Consider the following 19,604-nt stretch of genomic DNA (forward strand, 5'->3'; position numbering starts at 1 on the left):
GAATGTATTCTTGCTTATGACTGCTCTGATTCTCTGCTATATGAGGTGGGGTGGCTGGTTAGGGAAGTGACTGATAACAGGCTCATTAGACAAGGAAATTGACCTTTGTTATCTCTTCTTTTTGATTCTCTTCTTAGATGAATACACAACGAACCACGTTTGTTGTTTTGATGCATTGTAGAATGGCAATAAATATGTCCAGGTATTCCAAATAGTAGCATCAGAAAGTGCTAGTGTGTGATGGGGAAAACTTGTACTGTCCTAATGGTCCAGAATTTATCAGTCAGATAGCCACGGGGAAAAACTATGACTGTTAATCCTCCAGAGTATGGGAAATTTTTTAATTAAACCTTAATAATTTTTCCTACTAATTTAGGACATAGGTGAAGTGAAGTGAAGTTGCTCAGTTGTCTGACTCTTTGCCCACCAGGCTCCTCCATCCATGGGATTCTCCAGGCAAGAATACTGGAGTGAGTTGCCATTTCCTTCTCCAGGGGATCTTCCCAACCCAGGGGTTGAACCCAGGTCTCCTGCAATGCAGGCAGATGCTTTAACCTCTGAGCCACCATGGAAGTCCACAGGACATAAAGCCTCCATTAATTTTGTATTAGGTCAAAGAAAGGTATATCTCAACTAAGAGAATTTTCCCCCTTTTCCATTAGCCTAGGAGAAAGATCCTGGTTTGTTTTGAGAAAGAAGCACATTGTCAAAGAAACGCTGTTTCCTATGAGCTGCTTCCTGGTGAGTACTTGATCATGGGGCTAACTTGTAATCTAACAGGTCTGATAATTTAACCAGAGACTGGTTCTGTTTAAGTATCTACTGTGGATCATGCATAGTTAGAAAGTAATGGAAAGAAGTGTTAGTTGCTCAATTGCGTCTGACTCTGCAACCCCATGGACTGTATCTCACCAGGCTCCTTTGTCCATGAGATTCTCCAGGTAAGAATCCTGGAGTGGGTTGCCCTTCTCTTCTCCAGTGGATATTCCCGACCCAGAGATCAAACCCAAGTCTCCTGCATTGCAGATGGATTGTTGATTGTCTGAGCCACCAGTAAAAGTAATCAGTCAGTTCAGTTCAGTTCAGTTCAGTTGCTCAGTCGTGTCCGATTCTTTGCAATCCCATGAATCGCAGCACGCCAGGCCTCCCTGTCTGTCACCAACACCCAGAGAGTACTCAAACTCATGTCCATCGAGTCAGTGATGCCATCTAGGCATCTCATCCTCTGTCGTCCCCTTCTCCTCCTGCCCCCAATCCCTCCCAGCATCAGGGTCTTTTCCAATGAGTCAACTCTTCGCATGAGGTGGCCAAAGTATTGGAGTTTCAGCTTCAGCATCAGTCCTTCCAATGAACACCCAGTAATAGTTTGGACCAAAAGGAGTTAAGTAAAATACAATTAAATTACAGTTTCTTATTCACTCAAGCACCAATATGCAGCAGATGCCCAGACCCCTTCCTCAAAGATTGTATCAAATTACTTAGTTTCTAATTAGGCATTGGAATTTTCTTTTTCTTTTCTTTTTGCATTTTCTTAAATAAAGAAGAGTGTTACTGTAGGGATTGCAATGGACATACAGTTTTAAATCTGCCACACCAAGTACCTCCAATGGAAAAAACTATTCCCAGAAAGAGGCATGTTGAAGAGTAATCTATGAAATGATTGAATAGCAGAATGAAACATTACCATTCTGCCAGGTAGGTAGACTGTGAGGGAATCTGATCACCCATTAAAATGAGCTCATTGAATCAGGACACCATGTCATGAAAACATTTCCCTCCCAACAGTAGGTCTGGTCTCTCTCAAACCCACAGACTGTGTGGTTATGCTACTATAATATACTACCTTTACTGGTCACACTGGGGTCTTGAAAAAAAGAGCTCAGGCTGAAAAGACTTCAGGAAAATAACTGATTAGGAATATGGTAATAAGAAAACTGCTCTTTCACACTTTGCATTTCCAAAGGGCTAAAATCAGTGCACTGGAGGCTTCCTACATTGTATGTCATACCTGAATCATAGAAATGAACACTGTGAGTCCATGAGATGTATTTTCTGCAGCATGACAGCCTTCATTGCTAACCATTAGTTGTTATGTGTCTGCAGTCATTTTCATTTTGTGTTGTTTACCTTTTGGATTGCTTACCTTGTGGACTATTTTTCTCAGATATTCTTTTCCAGAAAAGTTAAGTGACATATTAAAAATAGAAACAAATATTACCAAAATAGAAGCAAATCTTTTATTTAACAATTTAATAAGTATTATGATTATTATTATAATGTTTAATTATAAATGTTAGTAATTTATTGTAAAATACTTTCAAAATATAAAATGATCCCTCATTCACAAATATACCTGAAAATAGCGATTTTGCTTCCATTTTTGTTTTTTAAAAGTCGCTATCATTTAAATTCTCTATTCTTCAGTGATAGTATTTTCCATTCCACAGGTTAGGCAGAGAATGATGACAGAGAAACAGAGATAACAATGGAGGTAAAAAATGAGTCTACCGTCCAGGAGTTCATTCTGGAGGCGTTTCCTGCCGTCCAGCACTTGGGGAACCTCCTCTTCCTGGTGCATCTGCTGGCATACCTGGCCTCCATCATGGGAAACATGGTCATAATCATCATCACCTGGGCTGACCATCGCCTCCAGACGCCAATGTAAGTTTTACTGAGCGCTTTCTCCTTCTGTGAATGCTGTTTTGCTGTCCATCTTCCTTTCAGGAAGGCAAACAATTTCGTTTTCTGCTTGTCTCACACAAGCCTTTTTCTTTTTATTTCTTGGTGCAGTGATTTTCTTTCTCATGGCTGTGATGTCGTTGGATCGATATCTAGCCATTTGCAAGCCTCTGCACTATGCATCCATCATGAACCTGAGGGTTAGTTTCCTTCTGATTTTCTTGTGCTATACTTTGTCCTTCATCTTAATCACTTGTCTGGTGCTCAAAGTTTCCCAGTTATTGTTCTGTGGCCCTCATGCTCTTCCTCATTTCTTCTGTGACCTTGGCTCTTTAATTCACCTCTCGTGCTCTGACACCAGATCTGTTGAAATGTATTTCTTCTTTGCTGCTGTGTTTGTCATTCTGCTGTCCCTCATTGTAACCATCATTGCATACAGCAACATAGTAGTCACAATTCTGCGACTGCCATCAGCCAAGGAGCGACAGAAAGCTTTCTCCACCTGCTCCTCTCACCTCATTGTCCTCTCTCTGATGTACGGCAGCTGTGTGTTTATTTACCTGAAACCAAAGCAGGTGAACAGGCTGGACTCCAACAGGGAGGCTGCCCTTGTGAACACGGTGGTGACCCCCCTGCTGAACCCTGTCATCTACACCCTGAGGAATAAGCAGGTCCACCAGGCTCTGAGGGACACACTGTCTGGGATGAGGTTGCAGAAATAGAGCTTTGGAGGCTTAGGATATGGGCTTGCTTCTCTAGTTCAGTTTCCCACCATTGGCAAAATCTATTTTTGAGAAGCTCTCCGTATAGCTGTTTATCTTGTGCTACTTTTCAGCTGGATGGGTACTCTCGTATTTTGCAGGTCAGTACCTTCTATTTGAAAATTTCATTTGTTCTCTATATTTTGCTGAAGCTATTGTCCTCGACTTTTTTACTTATTGCTCTTAAGTAAATTAAATTCAAATAATATTTATGGAGCCAACTATTATATATGTCATAATATACAAAGTCATTAATGTAATGATAAATATGTTGCCAGATTTTATAATTTCTGCCCATAATGCATTTTTATGCTTGAACTTTATGATACTTCTGAAAAAAATAAATAGAAACCCTTCTTCACCATTTGATATTCAGTGTTTGAAATTCTAGAAACAAATTGTTCCTGAAAATTATATAAAGTCATAGTACAACTTAATGGTGTTTCATTATTTGAATCTACTTATGTGAACGAATCAGTGGTATTATCACTAGGTCTTCCTTGGGTCTATTGGTTTTAGTATACAAATAGCTCCATGTAACTCCAGATTTTCGTATGGGCTCTTTCAGTATCATCTTCCAGCTGTATCAAATGTTATCAATAAAATTCTTTTATTCTTTCTTGAATTATAAACAAAATGTAAAACTCTAAAAATTTGTACAGTTTTTTTTTCCCCTGTAATTGATGTTGTCAAGTCCTGGAAACAACAAATTGCTCAAAAGTAGGTGAGCCCATACCTCCCATCTAAGAGGTATTTTCACCTTAGTGTGATCTTAGGTGTAGGAGCTGCCAGTGTCCTCCATGTTAACCTAATTTGGTTGACATTTTATGTAGTAAAAACAACTAGAACTCATGATTAGAAAAATATAAAAGAAAAATTAGTACATCAATAATAAAGAGGGGATCAAGATGGACTCATTTACTGTGATTGAAGGTTCATTGAGGACGTGGCTCCCACCTGAAGATAATTGGCCCTAATGGGACACAGGTCCTGTCACATCTAACACTGCATGTGCATAATGTGCATTTGATTTTCACTATGTCTGGTATGAGTGTATTTCCCTTTTAGCTTGATTTGAAAATTGGTTATAATTTAAGACATAATCTTATTAGGAAGAATTTTACATTGTTGATAGTACTCAGTGATAGATTTTTATGTTTGGGAGTGATTTAATTATAAGTTATCCTAGGAATTATGGTTTTCCAAGGACATCTCTGCCTTTGTCTCTCTCCTTTCTAAAATAGACATTAAATGAATAATTTTAAACCTGATAAATTTGGGAATTCCTGAGAGTCTTCTATTTTGGTTTCTGTGTCTTAGATAAAAGAGCCAATCTTCACAGCCTGGAGTCCAGAACCAGGCTAGTGCAGGAGATGGACATCACCAGTCAGCCAAAATGAGCCAAACCTCATGCTCATACAAGCCACTCTTTGCTGTTAGTGTGTCTCAAGAGACTAAGTTTTGTCAAGCTCTAGTATCTCAGCCGATAGAAGCCAAACCCTCTTGTAGCAACTGGAAAAGTTGGGGTGCTGGAAATGTTGTCTAATTCCTTGTATTTGTAGTTGTTCAGTTGATAAGCTGTGTCTGACTCTTTGCATCTTCATGGACTGTAGCACACTAGGCTTCCCTTTCCTTCACTGTCTCCCAGAGTTTGCTCAAACTCATGGCCATTGCGTCAGTGATGCTATCTAACCATCTCCTCCTCACTGCCCTCTTCTCCTTTTCCCTTCAACCTTTTCCACCATCAGGGTCTTTTCCAATGAGTTGGCTCATCACATCAGGTGGCCAAAGGATTGGAGCATCAGCTTTAGCATCAGTTCTTCCAGTGAATATTCTGGGTTGATTTCATTTAGGATTGGTTGAATCTCCTTGCAGTCCAAGTGGATTTCGAGAGTCTCCTCCAACACCACAATTTGAAAGCATCAATTCTTCAGTGCTCAGCCTTCGTTATGGTCCAACCATCACATCCATACATGATTTCTGGGAAAACCATAGCTTTGAATATCTGGACCTTTGTCAGTAATGTGATGTCTTTGCTTTTTAATATTCTGTCTATGTTTGTCAAAGCTTTCCTTCCAAGGAGCAAGAATCTTTGAATTTCATTGCTGTAGTCACTGTCTGCAGTCATCTTGGAGCCCCCCAAAATAAAATCTGTCACCACTTCTATTTTTTCCACTTTAATTTGCCACTTCTATTTTTTCCACTTCTTTCCAGTGCTTTTTCCACTTCCATCTATTCCATCTGGTGATGGAACCAGATGCCATGATCTTAACTTTTTTAATGTTGTGTTTTGAGCCAGATTTTTCACTCTTCTCTTTCATCCTCATCAAGAGGTTCTTTAGTGCCACTTTCTGCCATTAGAGTGGTATTATCTGCATATCTGAGGTCGTTGATATTTCTTCCAGCTATCTTGATTCCATTTTGTGATTCATCCAGCCCGACATTTTGCATGATGTACACTTCATATAAGTTTAATAAACAGGATGATAATTAACAGTCTTGTCATATTCCTTTCCCAATTTTGATCCAGTCCATTGTTCCATGTCTGGTTCTAACTATTGCTTCTTCACCTGCATACAGGTTTGTCTGGAGACAGCTAAGGTGGTCTGGTATTCCCATCACTGTGAGAATTTTCCACAGTTTGTTGTGATCCACACAGTCAAAGGCTTTCCATAGTCCAGAAGCAGAAGTAGATGTTTTTCTGGAATTCCCTTGCTTTCTCTATGATCCAACAAATGTTGGCAATTTGATCTCTGGTTCCTCTACCTTTTCTAAAGCCAGCTTGTACATCTGGAAGTTCTCGGTTCTTGTACTACTGAAGCCTAGCTTGAAGGATTTTGAGTATAACCTTACTTGCATGTGAAATGAGCACAATTGTCTGGAAATTTGAATGTTCTTTTGCACTGCCCTTCTTAAAACCTGACCTTTTCCAGTCATCTGACCACTGCTGAGTTTTCCAAATTTGCTGGCATATTGAGTGCAGCACGTTCACAGCATCATCTTTTAGGATTTGAAATAGCTCAGCTGGAAGTCTATCACCTCCACTAGCTTTGTTTGTAGCAATACTTCCTAAGGCCCACTTGACTTCACGTTCCAGGATGTCTGGCTCTAGATGACTCACCATACCATCATGGTTATCCCAGTCATTAAGATCTGCTTTGTATAGTTCTGCTGTTTATTCTTTCCACCTCTTCTTAATCTCTTCTGCCTCTCATAGGTCCATACCAGTTGATTATATTCTTTATATTATATTCAGATTGATTATATTCTTTGCAGCTGAAGATGGAGAAGCTCTGTTCAGTCAGTAAAAACAAGATCTGTAGCTGACTGTGGCTCAGATCATCAGCTCCTTATTGCAAAATTCAGGATCAAATTGAAGAAAGTAGGGAAAACCACTTGGCCATTCAGGTATGACCTAAATCAAATTCCTTATGATTTTACAATGGAGGTGACAAATAGATTCAAGGGATTATATCTGGTAGACAGGGTACTTGAAGAACTATGAACAGAGGTTGATAACATTGTGCGGGAGTCAATGACCAAAGCCATCCCAAAGAAAAAGAAATTCCTTCTATATCTAGGGAGAAACTGAGAGCTGGTATATTTGCCTACTACACGCTACTGACCCAGGGGAAAGAACTGCAGGAAGTGACCCTTTACTCCTTAGAAGAAACTGAGAGTTGGGGGTTCCCTCCTGATTATAAGGTGCTGTGTTGGGTTGGAACTCACCGTCTCCTTTCCAAAGACTGGTTTGCTTTGACCCAGCCCATATGGACCAGAATAGGTCAGAATGAATATGTTCAGGGGTTCCACCAATAACTTTAAGTCACCTGTATGATAAGTTTAATCTATATTTTCTGTGTATAAACTCTATTAGCTAAGACTTTCATAGTAATAAAACTGTGGCTTCCTCATGTGTTAGAAAGCTCCAAGATCACAAAAATATAGGCATTTGTTATTTTGGGATCTTTTGAGGCTATTATCTGAACATAGAATTTTAAGTTGAAACAAAGATAGAAACATCTCCAGTTAAAAAATTTCTTCTTTATTTATCAGTTTAAAATGACATTTTATTATTTTAGAGAGGAAAAAAAGCAGAAGATAGTTCAAATTCTGTGAAATACATCTAGTTGAGTATGTGACTTAGATGTGATTGATCAACTGGTAGCGTTATAAACTAAAATGAGCTTTGCAGAAAACGAATTGGTTGGGCAGAGTTTGGCCACATCGGATAACTTGTTTAGATAACTACGCCCTAAACATCAGCAATTTCCATTGTACTAAAGGAGAATTTTAATGGAGAAAAGAAGGGAACCTTTTCATTTTTTGCCTAGGTCCAAGAGAGATAAGAATCAGTGACATCAAGCAATTGAAAAAAAATTCTGGGAAAGCACAAAGTAACTCAAGAAGAAATAGAATATACAAATAGATAAATAACAATTGAAAAATATATAAGTGATCAAAAACTTCCGACAAAAAAAGCCCAGGAACAGATGTCTTTACTAATGATTTCTGTGAAATATATAAAGAAGAATTAGCTCCAATTATTCACAGACTTCTAAAAATATAAGTGAAATGATCACTTTCCAGCTCTTTCCATGTGATCAGTATTATCCTGATATCAAGACTAAATGAAAGTATCATAAGAGAAGAAAACTAGACACCGATTTCTGTGATGAAGAGAGGTACATAAGAATACCCAAAAAAATGCTTTCAAACCTAAATCAGGAACACATTACAAAGGATAACACACAATCACCAAGTGCAGTTTATCCCATAAATGTGAGGGTACTTTAACATATAAATATCAATCAATAGTATACACCATATTAATAAAACTAAGGACATCAAACACATGATGATCACAATAGATGCAGAAAAACCATTTGACAAAGCGAAGATTTGATACTTTTGAACTGTGGTATTGCAGAGGACTCTTGAGTGTCCCTTGGACTTAAAGGAGATCAAGCCAGTCCATCCTAAAGGAAATCAGTCCTGAATATTCATTGGAAGGACTGATGTTGAAGCTGAGACTCTGATACTTTGGCCACCTAATGTGAAGAGCTGACTCTTTGGAAAAGACCCTGATGCTGGGAAAAATTGAAGGCAGGAGGAGAAGGGGAAGACAGAGGATGAGATAGTTGGATGGCATCACTGACTCGATGGACATGAGTTTGAGCAAGCTCCAGGAGTTCATGATGGACAGGGAAGCCTGGCGTGCTGCAGTCCATGGGGTTGCAGAGTCAGACACGACTGAGAGACTGAACTGAACTGAAACTTCCCATGACAAAAACATTTGGAAAACTAAATACAAAACTGAAATTCCTCAACCTGATAATCTGTATCTATTAAAAATAACTGAATAATAGTATCCTTGACAAGGAAAGACTGACTACTTCCTCCCTAAAATCAAAAAGAAGAGGATGTCTCTATTTAACACTGTTCTAGAGGTTGTTACAAGAACAATTAGGCAAGAAAAATAGACAAAAGACCTTTAGATTGGAAAGGAGGAAAAAGATTATCTTATACACAGATGCCATAATTTTGTACATAGAAAATTCTAAGGCATAGACAGTAAAATTTTTAGAGCTATTAAATAGGTCAAACAAGGTTTCAGAATTAAAATATTTAAAGTATTTTTAAAATTTTAGTTTTTATTTATTTTTATTACAGTAGAGTTGGATTACAATAGTACACAATTTCAGAGGTACACCATAGTGATTTTCATTTTTAAAAGAGTAATCTTCTTTTTATTTTATTTATTCATTTTTACTTTTGGCTACACTGGTCGTCCTTGCTGTGTGCAGGCTTTCTCTAGGTGTGGCAGGTGGGGGCTACTCTGCGTTGTAGTGTTTGGGTTTCTTATTGTGGTGGCTTCTCTTGTTGCGGAGCAGAGGCTCTAGGCATGTGGGCATCAGTATTTTCAGCACACAGGCTTAGTTCTCCAAGGTATGTGAGATCTCCTAATCCAGGGATCTAACCTGTGCCCCTGTATTGGCAAGAGGATTCTTAACCACTGGAACACCAAGGAAGTCCTAGTGGGTCACATTTTTAAATATTCTACTTCATTTATAGTTATTTTGGCTATATTTTCTTTGTTGTACAATGCATCACTGTGGCTTATTTATTTTATATATAGTAGTTTGTACCTCTTATCCTCAACCCCTATCTTGCCGCTCCCCACTTCTCTCTCTCCACTGGAAACTACTAGTTTGTTTTCTATACCTGAGTCATTTTTTGTTTGTTTGTTCTATATTCAGTCTATTTCATTTTTAGAGTCCACATATAAGAGATAACACCCCACTCCAGTACTCTTGCCTGGAAAATCCCATGGACTGAGGAGCCTGGTAGGCTGCAGTCCATGGGGTCACTAAGAGTCGAACACAACTGAGCGACTTCACTTTCACTTTTCACTTTCATGCATTGGAGAAGGAAATGGCAACCCACTCCAGTGTTCTTGTCTGGAGAATCTCAGGGACGGGGGAGCCCGATGGGCTGCCATCTATGGGGTCGCACAGAGTCGGACACGACTGAAGTGACTTAGCAGCAGCATAAGAGATAACATATGTGTGCTTAATTGCTCTGTCATGTCTGACTCTTTGCAACCCTTAGGACTGTAACCCACCAGGCTTCTCTGTATATGGGATTCTCCCCTTAAGAATACTGGTGTGGGTTTCCATTTCCTTCTCCAGGGAATCTTCCTGACCCAGAGATCAGACCCAGGTCTCTCGTATTGACAGGCAACTTCTTTACCAACTGAGCCACTGGGGAAGGTGGGGCACACATAAAAGCTCCTGAAAATTTCTATGAAATTTGCCGTGACTTTGAAGATTAGTGAGGAGATATTCAGACAGATCTCCAGACAGCTACTCTATGCCCCAGTGTTACCAGAAAATAGACTGTTGGTGGTTAGCCACCTGGCTTTCAATGGGAAGCTAGAGGCCAAAGAAAAGTGGATAACTCCTGTGTCAGCAGCCCAGCTGACATACCACAGGAGGAGAAGCAGACTTCCAAAGGGTGGTTGCTATGGCAACAGCTTCTCCTCACTGGGAGTCACGTCTCAAATTTTCTCTCCTGAGTTTTGAAGAAGTCTGGCATCCACTTTACAGATTTCATTTCAAAAGAGAGAGGCTGGCCATGTGAGTATGTTGAAGAAACCACCTAGCGTTCCCTTTTCTGCCCTGAAGAGGAAGAAATTTGTGCTTCCCCTTTTTCAAAGAGATTGAGGAAGGCAACAAAAATATTCTCCAGAGACAAATATCCAATGAAAAGAATCATAATGTTGGTGGAGACATGAAGAATGATTGAGTGAGGATGGTGGCTTTTCACCTCCGTCCTCAGCATCCAGTGTCTTCCCCAAAGCCTGACAATATCCAGCGTGTGATCCATCCCTTCTGCATGATATACTCTATTCTTAAACCTCAGTGCTCTGGCCTCAGTGCACACATCCCGTATAGAAAATTTTAATCTGTACTTTTACCTCAAACAGATAGAGACATTCCAATTGGGATTTTAGGATCCCTTGGGAAATCATCATATCGTTTCTTGGACAAATCTTAGCAGAAAACAACATGGACATCTGGGAACAGAGTGTTTCTTCCTCTAGCAGTGAGGTCTCTGGATTGGTACCTGGCCATTTGCAAGCCCCTTCATTATACAACTGTCACGAATCTGAGGACTTGCTGTCTCCTGGTCACAGCCTGCTTTGCTTTGGGCTTCACTCTTATGGCTGGTCTGGTGGTGAAGGTGTCCCAGTTATCCTTCTGTGGCCCCCATGTCATACATCACTTCTTCTGTGACCTCAGCCCCCTGATCCATCTCTCCTGCTCTGACACCAGATCTGTTGAGACATTGCTCTTTGTCCTTGCTTTGTGTGTCCTCTTGGCATCCCTCATCATAACCATCACTGCATACAGCCACATAGGCGTCACAATCATTGGACTCCCATCAGCCAAAGAGCGACAGAAAGCTTTCTCCACCTGCTCCTCTCACCTCACTGTCCTCTCTCTGATGTACGGCAGTTCTGTCTATATATACCTGAAACCAAAGCAGGTGAACAGGCTGGACTCCAACAAGGAGGCTGCCTGCCCTTGTGAATACGAGGTGACCCCCCTACTGAACCCTGTCGTCTATACTCTATGGAACAAACAGGTCCACCAGGCTCTGAGGGAGACCATGTGCAGAGTGAAAACATCAAGACAAAAAAGTCATACTGTCTTGGAAGTGTGAGGTGATAGCTCATTGTGGTTTTGATTTGCATTTCTCAGAATGATGTTTGAATTATTTCCATTTCTGATTTTGAGCGCCTTTTTATGTACTATTTACTTTTGTATGTCTATTTGGAAAAATGTTGACTAGTTTCTCTGATCATTTTTTAAAACTTTTGTTTTAAGTGAAGTATGGTTGAATCACAATGTGTTAGTTTCTGGTGCACAGCAAAGCGATTCAGACATATATATATTCAGATTCTTTTCCATTATAGGTTCAGTTCAGTTCAGTCACTCAGTCGTGTCTGACTCTTTGTGACACCGTGAACTGAAGCAAGCCAGGCTTCCCTGTCCATCACCAACTCCCAGAGCTCGCTCAAACTCATATCCAGCGACTCGGTGATGCCATCCAACCATCTCATTCTCTGCCGTCCCCTTCTCCTCCCGCTTTCAGTCTTTCCCAGTATCAGGATCTTTTCCAATGAGTCTGTTCTTCACATCAGGTGGCCAAAATGTTAGAACTTCAGCTTCAGCCTCAGTCCTGCCAATGAATATTCAGGACTGATTATAGAAGTTACTGAATATAGTTACTTTTACTATATAGTTGGACCTTGTTATTTATCTATTTTATATATAGTAGTATAAATCTGTTAATCCTAAACCCTTACCTAATCCCCCCACTTTCCATAAATTAAATGTATTCATAAGTCTGTTTTCTATGACTGTGAGTCTATTTCTGTTTTATAAATAAGTTCATTTGTATCATTTTTTATGTTTTGACACACAAGTGATATTACATATGATTTGTCTTTCTCTGTCTGACTTAATTCATTTAGTTTGAAGTAGGTCCATCCACGTTGCTACAAATGGCACTATTTCAACCTTTTTATGGCTGAATAATATTTTATCACAAACACATACACTGTATCTTCTTTATCCATTTATCTATTGATGGACACTTAGATTTTCTTCCATGTCTTGGCTATTGCAAATAATACTGCTACAAGCATTGGGGTACATGTATCTTTTCAAATTAGAGTTTTTGTCTTTTCCAGTTATATACCAAGGGATAGGAATGCTGGATTATATGGCAACTTTAGTTTTTAAAAGAACCTCTGCTGTTCTCTGTAGTGGCTTTACCAGTTCACATTCTCACCAAGAGTGTAGGAGGATTCCTTTTCTCCACACTCTCTCTAGCATGTATTATTTATAGATTTTCTTTTGAGAGGGAAAAAAAAGTTTATTAAAGTGGGAGACGCAGTTAGAACAGTGGGCCAGCTCAAGGGAGAACCGACGTTGAACAGGGGTCCTTAGCCCACTTTTATACCCAGGGTGCGAGGAGTGGGATAGGGGTCTTGCGGGTCATTTGCTGATTGGACGAGGCATGTATACTGGGTGGGGGAAGAGTAGGGCAAATACCTTCTCCCTATGGGGTAGGAGGGGAGACAGGTTATACTGTTTCATTAATAGTTACAACATGGGGAGGGAAGGACAATAAGGGATGGTTTTTCTGTTCCTGCATTCCAAGACCCTCCTTGGTTTTATCTGCTCTTTCATCCTTGGCTCACCACATTCCTCCCTCTTTATTTTTAGGGCCAATTCTTTGGCCCCTTTTGATACCCTGCTCATGTCTAACTATCTAGTGCCGGGAGCCAACACACAAGTCCTACCCATGACAAGATCATGAGGGAGAAAACCTGACAGGCAAGGCAGATCAGGTTTTCAGGGATTTTGAAAGGCCAGCTCATGAGATCCCACCCATGAAGGTCATGAGGAGAAAACCTGACAGGCAAGGCAGATCAGGTTTTCAGGGATTCCGAAAAGCTGCCCCTGGCGCTCACCTTAAAGATGATATCTGTCTTTCTGATGCTTGCTTCAGTAGACTACTCCCTAATTTCTGTGATACAGGCAGAAGGCCTTTCCCGATCTCTTTCCAAATAAGAATCAATTTGGAACTTTAATCTATAAGTTTCCCAGGTGGTGGTATTTTATGAGATTATCCAGGGTGAAAGGAGTGTTTTAATTTAAACTCCTTTGCTGGTATTTTCGTTTGTTTAGCAAATGCGTCTATGCCCTTGGTACTAATATGCATGACTGCTTATAATGCCCTAATCATAAAACAGCATAAAGAACCTGATCATATAAAGGCCCTAATAGACATAGAACCCTTTGGGGAGTGAGGAAACCCTATTAGAACACACAAGAAAAATTATTCTAAAAGTGGCTATTGGGTTAACATTTGCTTACTGTGTTTTTGCTCTTAATGTGCTAAGGTTGTGTTATGGAAACCATTGTTAATATAGTTAAAGATCTAGAAAAATAAGAGCTTAGCCCTAGTGTGGTAACAATGGGGTGGTTGTTAATTGTCAGCCAGGAGTGCTAGGCAGAGGCTGCCTCACTGAAGTCACAGAGTCTGTGTGGGGTAAACCTCTTAGATAAATTCAACTGACAACTTCTGCAAAGAATTGACTTTTACATTAACAAGGTTATACTTCTACTATGTTGTGACATGCTGTACTGTTGCCCTATGAGACTGTAACTTTTCTGTTAAGATCACCACAGAAACAGAAAATAGGTTTACATTCACCTGACTTGCATAAAATGTTAATAGGTCCCAAAGCCAGAAGATAATGTACAAGACCCTCATAAACAAAGAAGTATGCAGAAAACACCCTGGTTTCGTGAAGGACAAGCTGATGTAATGTTAAACTATCTTCCCCTTAGAAATTTACTAACTTAGGGTATAAAAGCTACGGTAAAAAATAAAGCATTGCCAGACCCTGCTGCAAACATCCCCGTCTGGTCACTCTCTCTCTCTCTTTCTTTCTCTCTTTCTCTCTCTCGCTGATGCCGTTCATCTTGAGGGTACCCCTGGATCCTGCCGGGGCTGGACCCTGGCAATCTAGCTATTTCCCTTCTCAGGCACTTGGGAACCCAATCTCAAAGATTTGTAGACTTTTGATGATGGCCATTCTGACTGGTTCCACTTTATTGCAGATTTGATTTGTATTCATCTATTAATAAGTAATGTTGAGTATCTTTTCATGTGCTTGTTAGCTATCTCTTGTCTTTGGAGAAATGTATGTTTAGATCTACTGCCAATTTATTGATTGGGTGGTCTGCTTTTTTGATATTGAGCTGTATGAACTATTTGTAAATTTTGGAAATTCAATCCTTAAAATTCAGTTGGGTAGATGTTGAATGTACATGTGTCTGAGGAAGTTCACTGGTTGTTGTAGAAAAAATAAAAGTGTCAAAAATATGGGCCGTTTTTTTCTGTGTTGTACAATCTATCATTGTAGCCTATTTACTTTATACATAGTGGTTTGTACCTCTTACTCCTGAACCCTATCTTGCCCTTTCCTGCTTCCTTCTCCCTACTGGGAACCACAAGATTTTTTTTCTACATCTGTGAGTCTGGCTTATTTTTTAAATATTCACTAGTTTGTTTCATTTTTTGAGTTCCCACGTAAGAGATAACATATGGGTGCTTGTGTGTACATAATTGCTCAGTCTTGTCTGAGTCCTTGCAACCCTTTGGACTGTAGCCTCTACGGGGTTATTGTGGGTTGTGGGTTGCCATTTCCTTCCCCAGGGGATCTTCCTGACACAGAGATCGAACTTGTTTCTCCTGCATTGTAGGTGGGTTGTTTTATTTGCCACTCAGCCACCAAGGAAGACCTACAGAGTTCACATTCTCGATTAAAAATGTACAAAAGCTAGAAATTAGCAAGAGGTTTACAAAGAATACGTTGCTTGACAGTTGGAAACCTTCCTATACAACTTCAAGGCTTCCTAGGTGGCACAGTGGTAAAGAATCCCCCTGCCAGTGCAGGAGACACAGGAGATGCAAGCTCAATCCCTGGGTCAGGAAGATCACCTGGAGAAGAAACGGCAATACACTTGTATTCTTGCCTGGGAAGTCGCATGGAAAGAGGAGGGCTATAGTCTATGGGGTCACAGAAGAGTTGGGCACACCTAGGTGACTAAACAACAGGCAGTTGTGCAAAATGTACCTTTGAGGACTATCACAGAGGACTGTGTAACTTATTGAGAATGATAGCAGTGTTTTACTCATGCAGGGAAGGGGTAATTATGATACCCGTCAGCTGGAATTTCCTATTTCCAAATATGAAGTAATTAAATGTCCACTGGGACTCAACTGTGATTTTAGTTTCTATCCCATTTAAAAAAAAAATCAATTCTTATGAATTTGAAAGTTCCATAGGTGTGTCCATTTGACCCTGAGCGTCCTCACTGGTGATGTTAAATAAGCCTGTGATAATTGTATCATAAGGGCATTTGAATGTGTTCTCGCTTATGACTGCTGTGATCCTTCTCTATAATATGGGGTGACAGGTTGATTGGGAAGTGACTGATTACAGGGTCATTAAACAAGGAAATTGACCTTTGTTGTCTCTTCTTTTTGATTCTCTTCTGGGATGGATGCAAAACTAACAAAGTTTGTTTTTCATGGTGCATTGTAGAGTGGAAACAAATATGTCCAGGTATTCTAAATAGTAATATCAGAAAGTGCTAGAGGATGATTGGGGCAGCTTGTATCATCCTAATGGTCCAGAATTTATCAGTCAGATTGCCATGGGAAAAACTATGCTCATTAATCCTCCAGAGTTTGGAAATGTATTTTTTAATGGAGCCTTTGGCCACCTCATGAGAAGAGTTGACTCATTGGAAAAGACCCTGGTGCTTGGAGGGATTGGGGGTCTGAAGGAGAAGGGGATGACAGAGGATAAGATGGCTGGACGGCATCACCGACTCAATGGGCATGAGTCTGAGTAAACTCTGGGAGTTTGTGATAGACAGGGAGGCCTGGCATGCTGCGATTCATGGGGTCGCAAAGAGTCGGACACGACTGAGCGACTGAACTGAACTGAACTGAACTAATAATTTCCTCCTAATGTAGAACATAAGGCATCCATTTTGTATTAGGTCAAGGAAAGGTATTTCTCAACTAAGAGTGTTTTTCCCCCTTTCCATTAGCCTAGGAGAATGTTACATTAGCCTGCTTTGTTTTAAGAAGAGAAAGAAGCACATTGTCAAAAACACACTGTTTCCTGTGAGCTGCTTTGTGGTGAGTACTTGATCATGGGGCTAACTTGCAATCTAAAAGGTCAGGTATTTTAACCAGAGATTGGTTATGTTTAAGTATCTTATGTGGATCATGCATAGTTAAAGTAATGAAAAAAGGTGCTAGTCAGTCAGTCTTATCAACAGTTTGCAACACCATGGACTGGAGCCCACAAGGCTCCTCTGTCCATGGAATTCTCTAGGCAAGAATGCTGGAGTGGGTAGCCATTCCCTTCGCCAGGGGATCTTCCCGACCCAGAGATCAAACCCGAGTCTCCTGCATGGCGGATGGATTTTTTACCATCTGGACTACCAGTTAAAGTAATAGTTGTGGCCAAAAGGAAGTGAGTAAAACACAGTTAAATTATGATTTCTTATTCACTCAAGCACTGACTCACAGCAGATGCCCAGACCCATTCCCCAGTGATTCTATCAATATACTTAGCTTCTAGTTAGGTTTGGCATTATTTTTTAATAAAGACAAATGTTCGTCTAATGATTGCAATGAAATACAGGTTTAATTCTGCCACACTGAATACCTCCAATGTAAAAATTTATTCCCAGAAAAGGAATGTTGATGAGTAATCTGTGACTAACAGCAGAATGAAGCACTACCATTCTGCTAGGTAGGTAGAGTGTGAAGGAGTCTGATTCACCCATTCAATGAGTGTTCATCTGATTAACCAAGTCATGAAACCATTCCCTCCTAATTTTAGATGTGGTTTCTCTTAATCCTCAGACTGTGTCATTATAATATTATAATAAACTAGCTTTACTGCTCACTCTGGGGTCTTGAAAAAAGAACTCAGACTGAACAGGTTTAGGAAAATAACTAATTTTGAACATGGTAATAAGAAAACGGCTCTTTCACACTTTACATTTTCAAAGGGCTTGAGTCAGTGTGTAGGAGGGTTCCTACACTGCATGTCACACCTGATGAAGCATAGAAATGACTGGGAGCCCATGAGATGTATTTTCTGCAGGATGACAGCCTTCATTGTTAACCTAAGTTGCGGATGTGTCCAGAAACAATCATTTTTATTTGCCCTGTTTACTTTGTAGCCAATTATTCACAGATGTTATTTTCCAGAAGAGTTAAGTGACACATTAAAAATAATTTTCAAAAATAAAAAATGAACCTTTAATTTAATAATTAGTATAGTTAATGTAATAATGTTATAATAGTAAAACATCTGTTATAGTAAAATATTTTAAAAATATGAAATGATCCCTGCTTCACAAATACAGCTGAAAGTAGTGATTATTTTATTTTTTTTAAGACTTGTCATCATTTAAATTTTTTTTTTCAGTGATAGTATTTTCTGTTCCACAGGTTAAGCAGAGGATGATGAGAGTCAGAGAAACAGAGATAACTATGGGGATAAAAAATGAGTCTACCGTCCAGGAGTTCATTCTGGAGGCATTTCCTGCTGTCCAGCATTTGGGGAACCTCCTCTTCCTGGTGCATCTGCTGGCATACCTGGCCTCTATCATGGGAAACATGGTCATAATCATCATCACCTGGGCTGACCATTGCCTCCAGACGCCAATGTAAGTTTTACTGAGCGCTTTCTCCTTCTGTGAATGCTGTTTCATCACCACAGTTATTCCTAAACTGCTGTCCATCTTCCTTTCAGGAAGGCAAACAATTGCCTTTTCTGCTTGTCTCACACAAGCCTTCTTCTTTTTATTTTTTGGTGCACTGATTTTCTTTCTCATGGCTGTGATGTCGTTGGATCGATACCTGGCCATTTGCAAGCCTCTGCACTATGCATCCATCATGAACCTGAGGGTTAGTTTCCTTCTGATTTTTTCTGCTATGTTTTGTCCTTCATCTTCTTCGCTGGTCTGATGCTCAGAGTTTCCCAGTTATCATTCTGTGGCCCCAACATCATCTCTCATTTCTTCTGTGACCTTGGCTCCTTAATTCATCTCTCCTGCTCTGACACCAGATCTGTTGAGATACATTTCTTCTTCCTTACTTCATTTGTCATTCTACTATCCCTCATTGTAACCATCATTGCATACAGCAACATAGTAGTCACAGTCCTGCGAGTGCCATCAGCCAAGGAGCGACAGAAAGCTTTCTCCACCTGCTCCTCTCACCTCATTGTCCTCTCTCTGATGTACGGCAGCTGTGTGTTTATTTACCTGAAACCAAAGCAGGTGAACAGGCTGGACTCCAACAGGGAGGCTGCCCTTGTGAACACGGTGGTGACCCCGCTGCTGAACCCTGTCATTTATACTCTACGGAACAAGCAGGTCCACCAGGCTCTGAGGGACACACTGTCTAGGGTGAGGTTGCAGAAATAGAGCTTGGAGGCTAAGCGGATCCTCTTGATCCTCTAGTTCAGTTTCCCACCATTGGCAAAGTCTGTTCTTGAGAAGCTCTGCATATGGCGATCTATCTTGTGCTACTTTTCAGCTGGATGGTACTGTCTTATTTTGTTATTCAATACTTTCTTCTATTTGAAAGTTTCATTTATTCTCTACATTGTGCTGAAGATATCGTCCATGATTTTTCTACCGATTGGTCTCAAATGCATTCAAACAATATTTATGGAGCACATTATACATAAATCATAAGATATAAAGTCTTTAATCAAATAATAAAAATGTTGCCAGATTTTATGATATCTGTACATGATACATTCTTATTTTTGAAGTTCATGATACCTCAGGAGAAATAGATAGAAACCCTTCTTTCCCATTTGACACTCAACGTTTGACACTTCAATTACAAATTATTTCTGAAAATCATATAAAGTTATAGTACAACTTAATGGTGTTTCTTTATTGTAGTCTATTTATGTGAATGAGTCAGTTTTATACTCACTAGTTCCTCTTTGGATCTATTGGTTTTAGTGTA

General features: G+C 39.9%; 1 protein-coding gene and 2 pseudogenes across 1 annotated transcript; all 3 read left to right on the plus strand.

The window, feature by feature from the left end:
- The first annotated feature begins 643 nt into the window (after positions 1-643).
- LOC122708666 lies at positions 644-19,048 on the plus strand (annotated as a pseudogene).
- LOC122708527 lies at positions 2,022-3,401 on the plus strand (annotated as a pseudogene).
- Positions 10,755-11,669, plus strand: LOC122708528 (olfactory receptor 6C74-like). Its single transcript, XM_043924759.1, has 2 exons — positions 10,755-10,820; positions 11,001-11,669. The coding sequence occupies exons 1-2, from the start codon at positions 10,755-10,757 to the stop codon at positions 11,667-11,669; spliced, it is 735 nt and encodes a 244-aa protein (XP_043780694.1).
- Positions 19,049-19,604: the final 556 nt, after the last annotated feature.

This window comes from Cervus elaphus, chromosome 15 (genome assembly GCF_910594005.1).
Source record: "Cervus elaphus chromosome 15, mCerEla1.1, whole genome shotgun sequence".
NCBI lineage: Eukaryota > Metazoa > Chordata > Mammalia > Artiodactyla > Cervidae > Cervus > Cervus elaphus.